General features: G+C 36.8%; 1 protein-coding gene across 3 annotated transcripts; it reads left to right on the top strand.

Moving 5' to 3' along the window:
• Positions 1–4092: 4092 nt before the first annotated feature.
• Positions 4093–12525, top strand: LOC139904386 (ABC transporter C family member 8-like). Of its 3 annotated transcripts, none has more exons than XM_071886323.1 (11): positions 4093–6067; positions 6154–6474; positions 6579–6665; positions 6875–7468; positions 7878–8042; positions 8125–8419; positions 8521–8735; positions 9213–9518; positions 9797–9860; positions 9942–10181; positions 12276–12525. In XM_071886323.1, the coding sequence occupies exons 1-11, from the start codon at positions 4112–4114 to the stop codon at positions 12392–12394; spliced, it is 4362 nt and encodes a 1453-aa protein (XP_071742424.1). In that variant the 5' UTR covers positions 4093–4111; the 3' UTR covers positions 12395–12525. The 3 variants fall into 3 exon arrangements, with proteins under 3 accessions (XP_071742424.1, XP_071742425.1, XP_071742426.1); XM_071886324.1 differs by having other exon boundaries at positions 4093–6061; XM_071886325.1 differs by lacking the exons at positions 9797–9860; positions 9942–10181; positions 12276–12525 and having other exon boundaries at positions 8521–8709; positions 9213–9383.
• Positions 12526–14922: the final 2397 nt, after the last annotated feature.

The following is a 14922-nucleotide window of genomic DNA, read 5'->3' on the forward strand; positions in this document are numbered from 1 at the left end:
TATTCTAAATTTATATAAAAATTGCCATGCTACAGAGTTGTAGAAGATTTTGGTACAACTTGATGGATTAAGATTCTGGTCGACTGGTCGAGCTTAAACTATTCTTTAATAATAGTAGACGAGATCGAAATTGAAGATATCAGTCATTTTTTTCTTTTACAAGGTAGTTCAATAAAAGTAAGCAAACAATTCAGGCCGAAAGTTAGTCTTACCGGGCGGGCAGGCGGTCCTCCACCAGAAAGTTTTTATATCAAAATCTTGCAAGAAGTACTGTAGCAATAAACTCATTCAAGTTTGTCATTGTCATTTCTTTTAATAGAAATATATACAGGAGTACGTCTCTCATTTAAAACATTAATCAAGAAACAAAACTCGAGATTAATTTCTTCAGTAACAAACAAAACATCCCACAGGTTGAGATTAATTAATACTAATAACATTATCATTCTAGTATTTTGTCCAGTTATAATAAACATAAATGGAGTAGGTTTTATGTATCTTGTTCATGTTTGATTTGAACATTACGTACCTATAATGACAAGCATTAAAATTTCGAATATGACCACTACATAAAACCAAAAACTGTTAAATGATTGCTTGTACGTACCCCCATGTGCATTATTAACATTGCAGGGGTCGTCTTTTTATTAATTAATTTCATCAGAGGTATCGAACTCCCTATGGTTGTCATTTTTGATCAGTTACGTTATTTTGACTAGCTTCATTAATTTTTGTCCATGTATGATAAGGGACAGATAGCAAGCTGATGTTTTCCCTTTTGGAGTTTATCTGTTGTATCTACCTATTTATTTGTATATCTGTGGTCTCACCATCCACATATTCAATTACTACAATGTAGTAATACGTACATCCATAATGGATGGTCTAATTCTCTGTCATATATTATGTATTACTCTCTTCTTATGAAAACATGATTCATGTGCTAGTGTGCTATTATTGCCCATTTTTCTACATTTCACGAGTCAGTGATATGATTCAGCTGTAGCTAGCTATATATACTTGTACGAATATAGTAATATTTTAAGTGGTGCTCGCTTCAAGCTATTAATTGTTGGAGCAGAGGAAATCTAATGGCTTCTACGAGGACGATACTTGGTAAGCCTACTTTTTTAACTCCATCTCTCCCTTTCTTTATTCTAGCGAGTTATACGTACTTTCTACCAACATTTTTATGGAGATTAATTTGATTTTTTGAGTGTTACGGAGTAGTTGATTGTTAATGCTTATATGCGCATCACAAACTTTTGAAAGCTCATCAACTTAATAATAAAGTTTTGGTGCACTAAATGTTGGGAAATTACGACCTCACTAATTCCCACCACCCAGCCCAACAATAATAGTAAAGAAATAAGAACAATACACAACACAAGATTTAACGTGGAAACTCCAAAACAGGAGAAAAACCACCGGCCCCCAAAGAGAGAAATACACTATATCACAAATTGTTACAATGATATAGACGACTCTCTTAAGCCAACTACACTCTCCAAAATATTTAATTAATACAACTCTCAAACAAGGGTAAGAAAGAAAGAAATAATCAAATACTTAAAGTGTATTGATTGGTGCGATTTGGAATGAAGACTTAGCCCCTCTTATATAACCAAGTCACTCACCCCTCACATCTTCCTCCCACCAATGTGGGATAAACATATCTTCTACTAGCCAAAATAAACCAACAAATCTCCACCTTTTGGATAGAAGAAGATAACCATGCTTCCACATTGCAAGGATAACCGATGTAGACGCTTCCTCGACGACAACTTCAAGATCCTCATCTTCATGCCGTTGACATTATCTCCCAAGAGACAAAACTTGCATCTTCATCGAACATTGTCTAAACCGACAATCATTGTCATCACAGACAATCATAACTCTTAACAAGAATTATCATACTCCACCATTAAGAGTATAGCACTTAGAATATCGCATTCCAAGCATTTCACCTCGGCACATGTTGTTGAACAACCAGCTGAAACTTTATGGTGCAACTTCCCTGTTTGGCTTTCCCGAAAGTCCCATCAGCTACAACATCAGTTTCCACCACACAACCTGCATAAATGCCAAACCAATGCCCATGTGTAATTGTGGAACCGCTAACAAACATCCCTTTCCATGGTGGCGCGGACACACCATGAGGATGACGTGACTTCAGAGGAATTCGTCACTCTCCGTAACAACGGAGACAATGTTAGCGTCTTTGGAGCCATTTGCCGGATTAGCTCCACCGGGACAATTAACCCTTACATGCCCAGTCTTCCCGCACTTCCAGCATGTCAGATTCTTTCTAGAGTTTCTCTTCTGCCTATCCGAACACAACACTATCGTATCTCCTGATGACGAGACCCCGTTACCTTCCAGTCTTTTCTCCTCGGATAGGAGCTTGCTAGTAACGTCTTCAAACTTCAGAGTTTTCTTCCCATACATCAAAATAGGTTTCATGTGTTCATAAGACGATGATAAAGATAATATCAACCTCAAAGCTTTATCTTCATCATCCGTTTTAACTCCAATAGCCTCCAGTTCTGAAACAATACCGTTAAGAATACTTAGATGATCTGAAATCTTTGAACCCCCATCCATACGCAGAGTATGAAATTGTTCTTTAAGACACAACCGATTTGAGATGCCCTTGCCTTGGTACAACTGCTCTAGTTTAACCCAAAGCTCATTTGCCGTTGATAACCCGTGCACATTTGCAAGCACGTTCTTTGCAAGACACAAACGAATCGCACTTGCCGCCCTCAAATCCATATCATCCCATTCTTCTTCATCGAACTTACTGCTAGAATCACTGCCAGGAACAAGGGTGAGTTTACCCTTCAAAGCCTTGTGTAAACCGGACTGAATCAACACATCCTTGACTTGAACCTGCCATAAGCCAAAATTGATCATCCCATCAAATTTCTCTACATCAAACCTCATTGGACTGAACTTCGACATCGTATCCGTATCCTATAGACAACACTTTCTCTGATTTTGCTCACGTTTCGAATAGCCAAAAGATGTAGCAGGTAGCCAGGACCCTTTAAATCGGAAATTCACAACTCGCCACTAACAAATCCAACTATTACTACGAATCAGAAAAATATTGTCTAACCAGATACCCTATACGATCAATAGAACTCGTTTCTGATGTGGGCGATCCACTCCCGTGGCAACCACAGAGCATACTCCGACTCCTATAACCGAGACCCCCGTCAAACCTGACGCTCTGATACCAGTTGTTGGGAAATTACGACCTCACTAATTCTCACCACCCAGCCCAACAATAATAGTAAAGAAATAAGAACAATACACAACACAAGATTTAACGTGGAAACTCCAAAACAGGAGAAAAACCACCGGCCCCCATAGAGAGAAATACACTATATCACAAATTGTTACAATGATATAGACGACTCTCTTAAGCCAACTACACTCTCCAAAATATTTAATTAATACAACTCTCAAACAAGGGTAAGAAAGAAAGAAATAATCAAATACTTAAAGTGTATTGATTGGTGCGATTTGGAATGAAGACTTAGCCCCTCTTATATAACCAAGTCACTCACCCCTCACATCTTCCTCCCACCAATGTGGGATAAACATATCTTCTACTAGCCAAAATAAACCAACACTAAAAACCATTTTAAGTGACATGATTAACTAATGATGAGTGTAAATCTGGCAGAGTTGGTTCTATGGATTAATGTGGTGATCGAGGGAGAGAAGTATGTCGTTTCTTGTAGATATACAGTCAAAATTTCTATTTAATTTTGGCAAGAAATGTTTTTTGCGATTATTAGTTACTTATAATGTAGAAAGGGTATATGTTGGGTATATACTGTGTGTATCTATCTGCATTCTAATAATATGTTCATATCTGTAAAATTTATACACCACTCGCTTTGAGGACAAGCATATATCCTCTAAAATTTGTACACCACTCGCTTTCTATTTTCAAAAAGTATATATTCTTTAATTTTCCATCAACTTTGTAAGCATAAAATAAGGTACAGATGCCATATGATCGATCGACTTTAATATGTTAACTTGGTCTGGTACATCTTCTAATGACTGATGTGTACGTACTGCAGGGTTGATCGCCATGTTTCATGAGTTTCATTTTGATATGAAGAATTCAGTAGCCGCACAAACAAGTATTTTAGACATCTTCAACTTAATATTTCTTGTTTTCTTCTACTTGCTGCTACTAGTAAATTATCTTCGAAAAAGTAATACCAACAGATCCACGGTAAATAGTAATTGGATATCACAGTCAGTTGCATCTTGTTGCGTTCTTACTTCGGTTGCATATCTGATTGCTGGTTTATGGAACACAACGCCTCAATTGCATTGGTGGGTTTTCGCTGGTAAATCGTTAGTTTGGTTAACTCTTACGGTTTCTTTGCTAGTACAAGAATTTACTTCTTCGCTGAAATTTATAAATTCTGTGTGGTGGATTTTTGTCTTCTTGTCGGTTTCTGTTGTGAACATCAAGAGTTTAGCAGAATTAAACGAGATAACGGTCTTGAGTTCGATAGAATGGGCTTCTAGCATCTTCCTTTTGTTATGCGCTTTAAGAAACTTCAAACATTTCATCACTCGCTACTCACAAAGCCAGACGTTATCAGAGCCTTTAATTGGTAATCATAATCATAATCACAATGAAGTACATGAAACGGAAACACGCAAACTAGAAGAACCTAGTTTTCTTAGTACACTAACGTTTTCGTGGGTGAACCCGATACTCGTATTAGGTTATAGAAAACCATTAGTTCTAGAAGAAATCCCGCATCTAGCACCCATAGATCAAGCATCCGTTGCACACGAGAAATTCAAAAAGGCATGGGATTCACTTCAAACCGAAAAGGCCTCGAACAACGTTAACATGGTACCTAAAGCGTTAGCCAAAGTTTATTTGCGAGAGATGATATTATCGGGCGTATGTATCTTTCTAAGGACTATATCGGTCATCGTTAGTCCGTTGTTACTCTATGCATTTGTTGACTACTCCAACAGAGAGATTAAAGATTTACATCAAGGACTCTTATTAGTAGGATGTTTAATTTTAGTCAAGATAACAGAGTCACTGTCACAACGACAATTTTTCTTTAATGCACGAAGAACCGGTATGAGGATGAGGTCAGCTTTAATGGTGGCTGTTTATGAGAAACAACTTAAGCTTTCTAATTTAGGAAAGAAAAGGCATTCAACAGGGGAAGTTGTGAATTACATAGCTGTTGATGCTTACAGAATGGGTGAGTTCCCTATGTGGTTTCATGTCAGTTGGTCAGCTGTTGTTCAGTTATTTCTAGCTATGGGTGTTTTGTTTTCGGTTGTAGGACTAGGTGTTGTTCCTGGTTTAGTCCCTTTGATCGTATGTGCGCTTCTTAATATACCGTTTGCAAAATCTATGCAAAAGTGTCAGTTACAGATCATGGTTGCTCAAGACAAGAGACTAAGATCGACATCCGAGGTCCTTAACAATATGAAAGTCATAAAGTTACATTGTTGGGAAGAGAAGTTTCATAATTTGATCAAATCGCTTAGAGAAATCGAGTTTCGTTGGCTTCGTGAATCTCAGTTTAAGAGGGCGTTTACTGCAGTTTTGTATTGGATGTCACCAACGCTCGTTTCTTCAGTCGTTTTTTGTGGATGTGTTGTTTTGAAAAGTGCACCTTTGAATGCTGCTACTATATTTACTATATTAGCTGCATTACGAAGTATGGCGGAGCCCGTTAGAGTGTTGCCGGATGCTCTTTCTGCGTTGATTCAAGTCAAAGTATCCTTTGACCGAATTAATTCTTTGTTGGTTGACGATGAACTAAAAGACAACAGGATGAAAAGTAACCAAGACCTTGAAAATGCAATGACCCGTATCAGAATACAGGATGGTAATTTCGCCTGGGATCCTGAGTCGCCCACTCCAACACTAAAAAATATAAATCTTGAAGTAAAATGTGGGCAGAAAGTAGCCGTTTGTGGGTCTGTTGGTACTGGAAAATCGTCAATTTTATACGCACTCCTTGGAGAACTATCTAAAACTTCTGGAAGTGTGAGTGTATATTTACTTCAACCTTATGTCATTAACTATATGCAACTTCATCATGTAATTATATCATGTTTATCGTCATGTATTGCTTTCAGGTGGGTATTTTTCGATCAATTGCTTACGTTAGCCAAACGTCGTGGATTCAAAGTGGAACAATTCAAGATAACATACTGTATGGGAAACCTATGGAGAGAAGTAAATATGAAAAGGCGATAAAGGCATGTGCTTTGGATAAGGATATTGAAGCGTTTGAACATGGAGATTTAACAGAAATAGGCCAAAGAGGACTTAACATGAGTGGTGGACAGAAACAGAGGATTCAGCTTGCTCGAGCAGTCTATAATGATGCTGACATCTATCTTCTTGATGACCCGTTTAGCGCTGTAGATGCACATACCGCAGCAACTCTCTTTAATGTTAGATTTCAACATCTTGAAATGACATAAATGTCATAACTTTGTCGTTCTTGAATGCTCTGTTTACTTTTTCGGATATTGAACTTGTGTATCTTATACTTCAGGATTGTGTCATGAGCTGTTTAGAGAAGAAAACAGTCATTCTTGTGACTCATCAAGTGGAGTTTCTCTCATCAGTCGACAATATTCTGGTAATCAGGGTTATAACTAAATGTGGAAAATGGGCGGGTCGGGCAGGTTGAATTTTGAGTCAAAACTGATGTTCTAAATGGGTTGACATTGTCACCGATTTATTCCCATGTTTCTTATTTGACCTATACACAACCGAATCTATAAGTGGGTTGACATTGTCACCTCATAAAACTTTATGATGTTCTAATTTATGTATTTATTTTTGAAGGTTATGCAAGATGGTCAAGTTACACAATCAGGAAAGTATGATGATCTGTTGATGGCAGGGACAGCATTTGAGCAACTTGTGAATGCTCATAAAGATGCTATTATAGGTGTGGAACCTTCTGGAAATACGCATCAAAACGATGTGGATACCGATACAAATTTCATAGCTAAAGCAAACAGTGAAATACAATTAATGAAGGGTCTACCAGAAGGAGTTCAGTTGACCGAAGAAGAAGAAAAAGAGGTCGGAAATGTTGGATGGAAGCCTTTCTTTGATTACGTTGTTATCTCGGAAGGATTGTTTTACTTGTTGTCTTGTGTCATAAGTCAAACCAGTTTTGTCGCTCTTCAAGCAGCAGCAAGTTATTGGCTAGCATTCGGTATTCAAATTCCCAAAATTACCACCTTCATGTTGATTGGTGTTTATACCTTTCTGTCAACAATAAGCACATTTTTTGTGTTTATGAGATCATTTTTTGGTACACTTTTGGGATTGAAAGCCTCGAAATCAGTCTTCGATAAGTTCACCGATTCAATATTCCGTGCTCCCATGGTCTTTTTTGACTCTACTCCAGTTGGCAGAATTCTGACCAGGGTAAGAGTTTTGTGGTCTTTTGCAATTAAAAACAAGACAAGAAAAGGGCTTTTTGCATAAAAAAGTAACCAACTTTGATTTGATTTACAACTTGCGTATCCATATCTGATAAGGAAAGTAAGTAAAGATCCACAAAGTTTCATAACAAATTGTAAACTTGTTTGTCTAAAGATCTACAGTCATGACACCTTCCACGTCATCATTTTGAGAACATTTTTGTATGTCATAAATAAATAAAAGGATTTAAAAGTTGGTTACCTTTATGGGTTTTTCTAGCCTTAAACAAGTTGGATATGTACCTAGAATTGAAATTGGATCAAAGTCTGTATTTTTACTAGTTATTCGATTATCTTGAAAAGAATCAGGTATTGTGTAACATATTTGGTTGCTAATTTACAATTTGCTGCAGGCCTCGTCCGATCTTAGTGTTGTTGATTTTGACATACCCGTTGGGTTCATCTATGTGGTTGGTTCAGGTCTTGAACTACTTGCCATAATTTTTGTTATGGCTTCAGTCACATGGCAAGTTCTCATTGTAGCCGTCCTAGGATTAGCGGCTACAAAATATGTTCAGGCCAGTGAATTTTTATTATTTAATCTTTTTATACAAAAAAGTTAACGTAATCTTCAATTGTTAACTTTGTTTAGAACTGCAGGGATATTATCAACCAACAGCACGGGAGCTAATGAGAATCAACGGAACCACAAAAGCACCTGTCATGAATTATGCATCCGAAACATCACTTGGAGTCGCAACAATTCGGGCATTCAAAATGCAAGACAGATTCTTCAAAGACTACCTTAAACTGGTGGACACAGATGCAAGCACTTTCATGTTTTCAAATGCAACGTTGGAATGGTTGGTTTTGAGAATAGAAACATTAGCAAATGTGACATTGTTCATCGCTAGTTTTCTCCTAGTTTTGTTACCAAAGGGTTTTGTGCCATCAGGTATAGTGTGTCATTTTGATCCATTTACCTGTGAATGGGTTGAAATTGCCACCTTTAACCACAGCTCATATATTAAGGCAATACGTTTTATGTTTGTATAGGGTTGGTGGGGCTCTCTCTTTCTTATGCGTTAACCCTATCGGGTACCCAAGTGTTCTTTACTAGATGGTATTGTAGCTTGGACAATTACGTCATTTCGGTAGAACGAATCAAGCAATTCATGCACATTTCACCAGAGCCACCTGCGATCGTGGACAACAATAGACCACCTTCATCTTGGCCTTCAAAGGGTACAATCCAGTTCCAAAATCTAAAGGTTTCAACTCCATTTTCTCAACTCTTTTAGTAGAAAAATGCATCTAAAAACAGGTCAGATAAGGGAATATGTCAAATTGGGTCAAACAGGTAGAAAGTTGTCCAAAGTCTATTTTTAATTAATACGGACAACCTCCTACATAATTATTTTATTCAAAGATTTATTGGAAACACCTGGTTTTACTTATAAAAAAAAGATTTGGCTAACGATAGCCCTTATCGTTGTTGTTAACCAGCTTAAAACACTTGTACAATCAAGGTAACCGCCACCATACAAGTGTTTTATAGTGTGTTAACGACAACTCTAAGGGTCTTCGATAACAAAATATTTCAAAAAAATAATTGTATACGCTATTTTAATTAAGCAAAGAACTTTTAGCAACTCAACTCAACGCGCCCCGTACTTAAAATGACCCGCCACCTGTCTTACCCACATTTCCCCTTTAGATAATTCTTATGAGGTTGTGATTGATTTCAGTTAAGATATCGTCCAAATGCACCGCTAGTTCTTAAAGGTATCAGTTGTACATTCAAAGAAGGGACTCGAGTTGGTATCGTGGGAAGAACTGGAAGTGGAAAGACGACACTGATAACGGCCCTGTTTCGATTAGTAGAACCTGAGAGCGGAAAAATTCTTATAGATGGATTGGACATTTGCTCTATCGGCCTTAAAGATCTCAGATTGAAACTAAGTGTTATCCCCCAAGAACCAACCCTTTTTAAAGGAAGCATTCGAACAAATTTGGACCCTCTTGGACTACATTCTGATGATGAGATATGGAAGGTAACCATGGTCTTTTCGACCCCTGTACATATTAATGGGTCTATTTGGGTCATCTTTTATTTATTTAACTAATATGGAAATTAGTCAAATGGGGCGAAGTCACTTATTAAACTTCCTAAATCTTTTTATTCAAAAAATGTATCGTTGAGTTAATATTATTTTGGTAATAATATTGTACACGCTAGTTACCAAGTCCATACAACGCGACCCTTCATTTTTCCACCACCCTATATGATATTTTTGAAATGATTAGGTGCTTGATTCTAATTAATTTGCAGGCATTAGATAAGTGTCAGCTTAAAAGTACCATTACAAGTCTTCCAAATTTGCTAGATTCTTCAGGTAAGCCGATTTTTGTGGGGTTAATTTTACCCACTCAACCCATTTTAAAAAGTTAAAACTTATTTTCGTTCTATTTAACAGTGAGTGATGAAGGAGAGAACTGGAGTGCGGGACAAAGACAATTATTTTGTCTTGGACGTGTATTACTTATGAGAAACAAAATCCTGGTACTTGATGAAGCAACTGCATCGATCGATTCTGCTACAGATGCCGTTTTACAGAGAATCATAAGGGAAGAATTCTCAAATTGCACTGTTATAACCGTCGCCCACAGAGTTCCTACAGTTATTGACAGTGACAGGGTCATGGTTCTCTCTTTCGGTAATGTTGCAGCACTCAGTCTCCTACATCACATATTTTCAGTTTAAAGGTAGCAAAATGGGCAGAGGTCATAATGGGTCAAAACAGATTCAAGTCGAAATGATCAACTTTATGCTATAGGTCAAAATAAGTTATTCTCTGATGTAGGATGGGTAGGGTTGGGTTGACACAAAACATTTTTTGTCAACTTTTATCAGTATCATGCATGCCATATTTGAAATTACATTATTCAAATTCAAATAATGATAATAATATTGTAACTGTATCAATTTTGGTATATAAATAAAAGACTTTTTTGCTCCGTTGGTCCTTTAATTATACACGAAATTGCAATCCGAGTCCCTCAAGTTTTTTTTTTGGATTTTTGCGTCCTTAAAATTGCAAAATTTTGCAATCCGAGTCCCTCCGTCAGTTTGCCGTCTAAATTAGCCGTTAACCCTTGACATGTGCCATGCATGTGAGGGTAAAATCGTCTTTTTACTCTTTTCTTCGACTTTTTTGCTCCGTTGGTCCTTCGTTTATAGACAAAATTGCAATCCGAGTCCCTCAATTTTTTATTTATTTTTTTTTTTTTTTTTGAAAGGCCAAGCATAACCGCCACCCCAACATAATGAACCAACCATCACCACCAAATTGCAACTCGCTACTGCTGCTCGTTCGAACCAACGAAAACACCACCTTCATTAAACTAATCACCACCACCTGTTGTACTGCTCGTTCCTGCTGCTACTTGTCTTTCCTGTTTCATGTTCCTGTTCGAAAAATCCATCAACACACCAACAGAACTTGCTATTTTTTTTTTCTGTTTTTATTCCAACCACCACGAACCCTTTTTACTACTCGTTCACAGCTATTAAACGTCACTTACTTCTGTTTTCTGTTCAGTCTGTCGAACCCACTGCCGCTGCTAGATTACTGCTGCTATATCTGCTGTTTCTTTTTCTGTTTCTGGTGTAGTACAACTCGAACATCCATCTAAAACCACAACCATTTGTTGCTATTATTCTATCGAAGACTACTGCTGCGATTATTGTTTCTATTTCAGCTGCAACATCGAGTGGTTTCTGCTGCTCTTTTTCTATTTCTGTTCGAGCCAAACGAAACCAAACACCATCGCTTTATATTTTTTTTTCTTCTTTTCGATGATGATGAACGAAATTAATGATTGATGATATATAATGATGAAGATGATACGGATGTGGTGAATGGGATGAGAATATGATGATGATGACGATGATGGACCGTGATAATGGTGATAACGTGATGATGATTCAAGTGAGAAAGGAGGATGATGATCGTGATTTTATGTTAGAATGATGATACGCGTATGATATGGTTATGTATTATGATAAACCGTATGATGATGATGATGTATGATAGATGATGATGATGATGATGATGGATGTGTGATGACGATAAGAAAATGAAAATGATGATGAATGATGTTAAGATGATGATGATACTATTATGATAATGATAATGATGATGGATACGGTTTCAATGATGATGATGTTAGGAATATGATGATGATGATAACGATCGATGATGATGATGATGATGTTAGGAATATATTATGCTTGGCCTTTAAAAAAAAATAAAAATATAAAAAATAAAAAAAATAAAAAAATAAAATTGAGGGACTCGAATTGCAATTTTTTCTATAAACGAAGGACCAACAGAGTAAAAAAAGTCGAAGAAAAGAGTAAAAAGACGATTTTACCCTCACATGCATGTCACATGTCAAGGGCTAACGTCTAATTTAGACGGCAAACTGACGGAGGGACTCGGATTGCAAAATCTTGCAATTTTAAGGACTCGAAAATCCAAAAAAAAAAAACTTGAGGGACTCGGATTGCAATTTCGTGTACAATTGAAGGACCAACGGAGCAAAAAAGTCTAAATAAAATAAAAAATAAAAAATAAAGATATGGAAATTTTTTTAATAAATTGATGTAAGAGGTATTATGCATCAAAACGTCTGACCATTCGACCAACTTTGGTATAAATTAATTCAAAAACAAATTGACAGGAGTAAATAGAGTTTGGACTCTAGATATTCAGGCATTTTAGAATGTTGAGGTTGTTGATTTGCAGGGAAAATGGTGGAGTATGATGAACCTTCAAAGCTAATGGAGACCAATACCTTCTTTTCTAAACTTGTAGCTGAATACTGGTCCAGTTGCAAAAAGAACTCTGCTCAGAGATTTGAATAATTTCGGTGATAGCAAAATAACTACTGTCCGGACATGTATACAAACAGAATGTTCAATTCACTGACTCGATACTCTAGTGCACCTTATATAAAATACTCAGAGTAACTACTTAAAAATCTACAAGATGTATAGACCTAACAAATACATCATCTGGTTATACAATTTATTTATTTAGTTCACCATTACAAAGAAGAATACACACAAATAAATACATATATGGATCTAACTCATTAACATAACCATATATTATTTATTCAGTACATCAAACCATTCAAACAAAATATGTTTTTGTTTTTATTTTTATTTTTTGGTGAGATGTGAAATCAAACAAAGAATGACTCATAAAAAACCTTGAAAGATTTATGATGTAGTTGAAAAGCCTTTAAACAGCACTCCCTAAATCTGTGTCCAGTCACTTACTATAAACAATCAGAAGGAAAAAAAAATAAAAAATTATTCATCATTCAAAAACAATTTAACAACTACCCTAATGAATGGAAAAAAGATATATTTATTGTATCACTTACTTCAAATTCACCAAATGCTATCCAATATTTGCCCCATCGGAGCTGAAAAAACCTAACGTCGTCGTCACCACCGCCACCAAATCGTTGTATGAACAGGGAGTGTAGTTTTACTTCAGAATGCTAATATCTGTTTTCATTTCATATGACTATTAGATATTAGACTATTAGATATTAGATTTTGAATATGGCAAAAAACAAATCCGAGATAGAAAATAAAATAGGGTACACTCGATTATTGACAAGTTTGCCGAATGTGGACTTTGTAGACGCTGAGAGAGGATCTTAGAATCAACCTAACACGATCTAGAGGCGGAATAACACTAGAAAGAGCTTAAACGAATATCTATGGGTTTTCGGGTTCGTACAAGTCAAACCAAGATTAGATCTTGATAAACACGAAGCCTAGACTGACATTCTGTGGTATTTGGACATGAAGATTGAGAGAGACTCGACCTAGAACTGTTTTCGTGTGTGTGTAATGTGCAGAGTTGTTAACCAAATTAATGAAGATTAATTAGGCTTAAATACCTCAGTTCCTATGTCGGTCGACAGTGGATGACAGTCGGTCGACTGACCATGTCAGTCGGCCGACTGTCGAGTAATATTACGAATTATATTTAAACGTTTACAAATATAAAATAACACATCGACAATCAACGTTTAACAATATTACAGGTTACAACATGATCGAATAAAACGTTAAAGTTCATGGAACTAGGGATTACAAAATATGCACTAACAAACTCCCCCTAAGACCTAGTTCCTCATAAGTCTTCGATCTGCTTCAATCTCTGTACGGATCTGTAACCATATTATTCAAATAGCAAACCTTTGCAACACGAATGTACTGTTGTGCTTGAACTCTATTTTCTGGCCTGTACAGCATCCGATTGTAGTACAATGTGAAGATGTCAGCTTCACAACAATTTCTCAACCAAACGGGATCTAAAACCCGTATCGAGTCTGTCTCATCTTCCTTCAATTTGTCCAAAACGATGACTGCCTCCTCTGAGCGTTCATCGTAGTACCACCAGCGAAAACGTGGGCTAAAGTTCTGCGGCATTTTCATCACAGGAACCTTTCTCATATAATTTACTGGCTTGTATTTGACAATCTTTCTTCGTTCGCCCGTTTTCTTGTTTGTTCGATAAGTGATCGTGAGAAATTGAGGGCTGAATCCCTCAAAGTTCTTTGACAAGTACGAGTGTCTTATCTTCTTGCAGACAATATTAGGAATTCCGTCATAATCCCTATATAACATTTTGAGCCTAGCCACCTGCATAAATTCAAAGTACGGTAGAGACGTGAATTCGTATCCATGTTTGATGTAATCCACTCCGTACTCCTTCTTTATTACGTATATATTCAACTCTTTAATGTAGGCCCACGCAATTATTTTTCCTTTAGCCAAAAGATTCACCGGTCTATTAATGTAATTCATCCATTCAGGTTCCGGCGCTGGCTTCTCACAATATTTTCTGATCCTCAACAGGATCTTCCACTCAGCTTCTAGAACTTCTATCTTTTCTTTATTTATCTTGACCGGTAAAAACCCTGGAGGCAAATCTTCGGTCTTTTCTTTTTCTTCGCATTTTCGGTTTAGAAGCTCTTCATTCATTTTGAAGTAGTCTTGAAATGTAGGTAGATCTTTATCGTTATTACATTCGTACTCCGGAAAATCACCTATTGGTTCATCTTCAATAATTACTTCATCAAAATCGTTGTCGTTTTCATTACTTACGACAATTTCCTCAAAATCATCACTAGAATCGTAACGATTCTCAAAAGATGAGCTAGCAGTTGCGTCAGCTGAAGTACTTGCTTGTTGCTCTTGACGCACTAGCTCGGCCTGCTCCTCAGCGCTTAGATCCGGCGGGATCTCCCCTTCTTCTAAATCATCAAATTCAACTGAGTGATTCAGACGATCCTGCTTTGCCAAAAAATCACGTAAAGAATAATCAATATTTAGAGGAATTACTGACAGTGGGTTCTCGCTTGTGC

Source organism: Rutidosis leptorrhynchoides, chromosome 4 (genome assembly GCF_046630445.1).
Source record: "Rutidosis leptorrhynchoides isolate AG116_Rl617_1_P2 chromosome 4, CSIRO_AGI_Rlap_v1, whole genome shotgun sequence".
In the NCBI taxonomy this organism is placed as follows: Eukaryota; Viridiplantae; Streptophyta; class Magnoliopsida; order Asterales; family Asteraceae; genus Rutidosis; species Rutidosis leptorrhynchoides.

Excerpts from the sequence above, each read along its gene's own strand:
- LOC139904386 (XM_071886323.1), top strand. The coding sequence starts at position 4,112 with ATGTTTCATGAGTTTCATTTTGATATGAAGAATTCAGTAGCCGCACAA. Across the intron at positions 8,043-8,124 it reads CGGCTACAAAATATGTTCAG|GGATATTATCAACCAACAGC; the intron begins GCCAGTGAATTT and ends TTAGAACTGCAG. Across the intron at positions 8,420-8,520 it reads AAAGGGTTTTGTGCCATCAG|GGTTGGTGGGGCTCTCTCTT; the intron begins GTATAGTGTGTC and ends ATGTTTGTATAG.